We start from the raw sequence: 4,725 nt of genomic DNA on the forward strand, positions 1-4,725 counted from the left end.
GCTGATCCATGTGTGTACAGGCTGAGATCAAGCACAGGAGTTTGTAAACAGCTTCATGGGGTTGTTTTTCTGAGCTCATCCTTGTCTACTGTCCTACTATCTCTGTTTCAGTGTTTTATTTCCTGGGACTCTACTTTTTGATGAATTGATAATTACTCAAATGTAACCAATATTGTGATAATAGTTTGCCTTCCAGTGCAGGAAGAATACTGACATTAAAGTGGTAGTTTTGTAGTAGTCCCGAGTATACTTTGTATTCTCTACTGTGCTTCAGATCATGACACCCTGAGTTACTTTAGTGTTTAAGATCATGTCTTAGTGTTTTCAGTGTCTCACTCAGGTTATTGTTAAGCCTCTGTCTTAGTTACCTAGTGCAGCTATAACAGAAATACCACAAGTGGGTAGCTATAGCAACAGGAAATTGTTTTCTCACAGTTCAGGAGGCTGGAAGTCTGAATTCAGGTTACCAGCTCTAGAGCAAGACTTTCTCTCGGCTCTGGGGAAAGGTCATCATCTCTTTTCAGTTTCTGTTTCTTGGTCCTTGGAGATCTCATGTGGTGTGGCATTTGTCTTCCCCTATCGGTACTTTTTTTTTTTTTTTTTTTTAATAGCTCAAAAAGAACTTGATTTAAGACACATCCTACACTAGTACTGTCTCAACATAACGAAAAAAACCACTTTTCCCAAATGAAATTTTAACCACATGTATACTAGGATTTATCCATTGCCATCAAGTTAATTCCAACTTAGAGTGATGCTGTACAAACAACTAACAAAAAACCAAGTTGTTTTCTAACTCATAGCAACACTATATAGGGTTTCTGAAGCTGTAAGTATTTATGGGAGCAGAAAGTTTCTTTCTCCTGCAGACTGCCTTGCAGTTGCAGTCCAATGATTATCCTACAGTGCTAGCAGGGCACCTCTAGCGATCAAATAGTACGATTTATAAAACCTGTTTTGAGGGGGACACAATTCAACCCATACCAGGCTTCTTTCCTTCATTGTTTTCAATCTCAAGGAAGCTGTAGATGATTCAAGTGGCTTATAGATTCTTTATTGTCCTTTTCCTCAAAGAATCTATGGATGGCTTAAGATTTTGGTTATTTTCTTTAGAACTGAATTTAAGGGATTTCATGAGATAGCCTATCTGCTCTCATTTAGTAAACTGTAGTTTACCAGGCTGTGGCCCATTTTTGTTAGGTCCCTTGAGTATAAAAGTGATCTAGTGCTAATTTCTTTTATAAGGCTCCACCCTTATCTTTTTCTTGCCTTTTCAGAATACTGTCTTCCTTGAGAAAGCAAATTTTCAGGACCAGGAAGTAAATACTACCTTTTTGCATTTAGATTCTAGGTTACCTACATTGTCTTAAGGATTTTGAAATTTACCCTTTCCCTGACGGACTGCATCTCTGTAGAGTAACTCCCATCCCCTGTGGCATTCAATCCTTTTTTTCCTTTACTAGACAAGGAGGGAAGTAGAATTTCAATGGGAGTCCATTTACGTACTCAGCAGATACTTATTAAATGCCAGCTGTGTGCATAAATTTTGCATTCAATTTCAAAAATGTTAACAGGCAAGTCCATGGATGCTAAGTTCTGTTCCATAAGACTTACAGAGATCAATTCATTTGTTTTTCAACTCAGTCCTGTTAGGTATTTCCTAAAGTTAATTCATTTACAGGGGAACAAACTAAATGGTTAAGTAACTTGCCTGATGTCACAGCTTAGATGATAGAGTCATCAAACCCAAATGCCACGCCCACTGCGATTAAATCAATTCCAGCTCATAGCTATCCTTTAGGATCCTTGGTGGCAGGGGCTTATACATTGAGCTGCTAACTACAGGGTAAGCAGTTCAAGTCTGCCAACCACTCCAAGGGGGAAAAAGAGACTTTCTGCTCCCATAAATATGTACAGCCTAGGAAACCCCATGCAGGATTTTTATGAGTCGGAATCATCTCGACAATTAACAGCTACAACAAGCAACCCTTTGGGACAAAGTAAAACTGCTCCCTAAGATTTTCTCTTTCATACCAAGTGAGAAAGTAGTCTATATGATACTGGAAATTTATAGACTTGAACTACACGTGACTGAAAAACCAGAAGAAGATATATCTTTCAAATTCTCATTAAGAACATGACTGTTAAGACAATGATGGGTCAGGAAGACCAGTGGAAAATCTCCTTAGGAGAGAGCCATAGAAGATGTACACCAGAAGAGAGTTGTAATCAGAGAACTCAAAAAAGAAAAATATATCATGCATGACCTCAAAAGGATAGAAATTTTTTTATTCCTGTGCGTAAGATTGCTCAAATAGATCATTAAATATACCAGTGCCTTGAATGCAAACAAAGCTTCTGTGAATACTTAGCTCTGAAACTTAGTCTTGTCTGTCTCACAGAGAGAGAGAGAGAGTGTTGTTTTGAACTGCTGACCTTGCAATTAACAATCCAACACTAAACCTGTATGATACCAGGACTCCTTGCTAGATATATAAAACCTGTTTTTCTCTCTGATCATTGGGAATTTTAATGATCATTAGACATTTCCTTTCAAACCTTTCTACAACAAGGATTGCAAAGATACTCACAGTCCCATTTGGTTTGCTTTCTTCATGAGTAGACATAATGGCCCTTAAACCTGTCCTGATTTTTCAGTTGGCGCATGGGGAAGTGTCCCAGGTTTGTAATAACCCAAGTTCATAAAAGAAAGGGTAAAAACCCTTCTTACAGTACTTTCCTTATATACATTGTTGATCAATTATGTATCAGCTAAGAGAAAAATGAAATAGCTGGTCTTAACCCCAGTAAAACCTAGAACACTTACAGACTACATGAGGAATTTCTGACGTGCCTGCATTGATTTTAATTGTGTGGCCTCTTGTTAAGTTATAGGTATATAAATAATATTTCTGCTTTGCCTCACAGGTTTGGAAATACCAAGTAAGAAAGTAGTATATATGATGCTGGAAATTTATAGACATGAACTACACATGACTAAAAGACCTGAAGAAGATGTATCTTTCATATTCTTATCAAGAAAATGACTGTTAAGACAATGATGGGTCAAGAAGACCAGTGGAAAACTCCCTAGGAGAGAGCCATAGAAGATGTACACTTCAGAAGACAGCTGTAATCAGAGAACTCAAAAAAGAAAACTATATCATGCGTGCCCTCAGAAGGGTAGAAAGATTTTTATTCATGTGCATAAGATTGCTCAAATAGATGATCAGATACTCCAGTGCCTTGAATGCGAGCGAAGCTTCTGTGAAAACTTAGCTCTTATTATGTGTGAGAGAACCCATAGTGGGGAGAAACCTCATAGATGTGATATGTGTGAGAAAACCTTCATCCAAAGCTCAGAACTTATTTCACATCAGAGGATCCACACTTACGAGAAACCTTATAAATGTAGCAAATGTGAGAAGAGTTTTTGGCACCACTTAGCCCTTTCAGGACACCAGAGAACCCATGCAGGTAAAAAATTCTATACATGTGACATTTGTGACAAGAATTTTGGTCAGAGCTCTGATCTGCTTGTTCACCAGCGAAGCCATACAGGCGAGAAACCTTATCTATGTAGTGAGTGTGATAAGTGCTTCAGTCGAAGTACAAACCTCATAAGGCACCGAAGAACTCACACAGGTGAGAAACCATTTAAGTGTTTGGAGTGTGAAAAAGCTTTTAGTGGGAAATCAGACCTTATTAGTCACCAGAGGACTCATACTGGTGAAAGGCCCTACAAATGTAACAAGTGTGAGAAGAGTTACCGACACCGCTCAGCCTTCATTGTACATAAAAGAGTTCACACTGGGGAGAAGCCCTATAAGTGTGGTGCCTGTGAGAAATGCTTTGGTCAGAAATCAGACCTTATTGTGCACCAGAGAGTCCATACAGGTGAGAAGCCGTATAAATGCTTGGAGTGTATGAGAAGTTTCACTCGGAGTGCCAACCTCATCAGGCACCAGGCAACTCACACTCACACTTTTAAATGCCTTGAATATGAGAAAAGTTTCAACTGTAACTCAGACCTTATTGTACATCAGAGAATTCACATGGAAGAGAAACCACATCAGTGGTCGGCCTGTGAGAGTGACTTCATCCTAGGCATGGATTTTGTTGCACAACAGAAAATGAGAACTCAAACAGAGGAGCTACGTTATAAATATAGCGTATGTGATAAAGGCTTCCACCAGAACACAGCACTTCTTCAACACCAGACAATCCACATTGGGGAGAAACCCTATGTCTGTAATGTGGGTGAGAAAGGTGTTGAGCTCAGCCTTCCCCATTCTTCAGAAGCCTCACAAATGTCTTGACTGGACAAGAAGTTACAACACCACACAAAAATGCATTTACATGTCACAGCTCACTAAGATGAGAAACCTTAGGCATATGTGAACGGTGACATTGACTCTCCTCAGATGTCAGACCTTAGTGGGTCCCAGAGAACCAGCAGTTGTAAGAAGTATGAGAAATGCTTTGTCCAGAGAGCTGCAATAACAAAAAGCCTTACAATTCTCCAGTGAGAAACTCTACAGATGCCCTGAGTTTGAAAAACTTTTAGTTTGAGCTCAGATCTAATCACCTGCAATAGGATTCATCATTTCAGAGTTAGAATCTACCATTCACTCAGTGGGAGAAAGATGAGGCTTTCTGCTCTCATAAAGATTTTCAGCCTCAGAAACCCTCTACAGGGTCTCTGTGAGTTAGAACCTACTCAGC

The 4,725-nt window shown here is 39.2% G+C and overlaps 1 protein-coding gene across 1 annotated transcript; it reads left to right on the forward strand.

Moving 5' to 3' along the window:
* The first annotated feature begins 3,062 nt into the window (after positions 1-3,062).
* ZNF322 (zinc finger protein 322) lies at positions 3,063-4,385 on the forward strand. The gene has a single exon (XM_006872779.1). The coding sequence runs from the start codon at positions 3,111-3,113 to the stop codon at positions 4,317-4,319; it is 1,209 nt and encodes a 402-aa protein (XP_006872841.1). The 5' UTR covers positions 3,063-3,110; the 3' UTR covers positions 4,320-4,385.
* Positions 4,386-4,725: the final 340 nt, after the last annotated feature.

Source organism: Chrysochloris asiatica, unplaced genomic scaffold, assembly GCF_000296735.1.
Source record: "Chrysochloris asiatica unplaced genomic scaffold, ChrAsi1.0 scaffold00213, whole genome shotgun sequence".
NCBI classification, from domain to species: domain Eukaryota; kingdom Metazoa; phylum Chordata; class Mammalia; order Afrosoricida; family Chrysochloridae; genus Chrysochloris; species Chrysochloris asiatica.

Bases quoted from the DNA above. Each gene is read 5' to 3' on its own strand.
- ZNF322 (XM_006872779.1), top strand. From the start codon at position 3,111: ATGTACACTTCAGAAGACAGCTGTAATCAGAGAACTCAAAAAAGAAAA.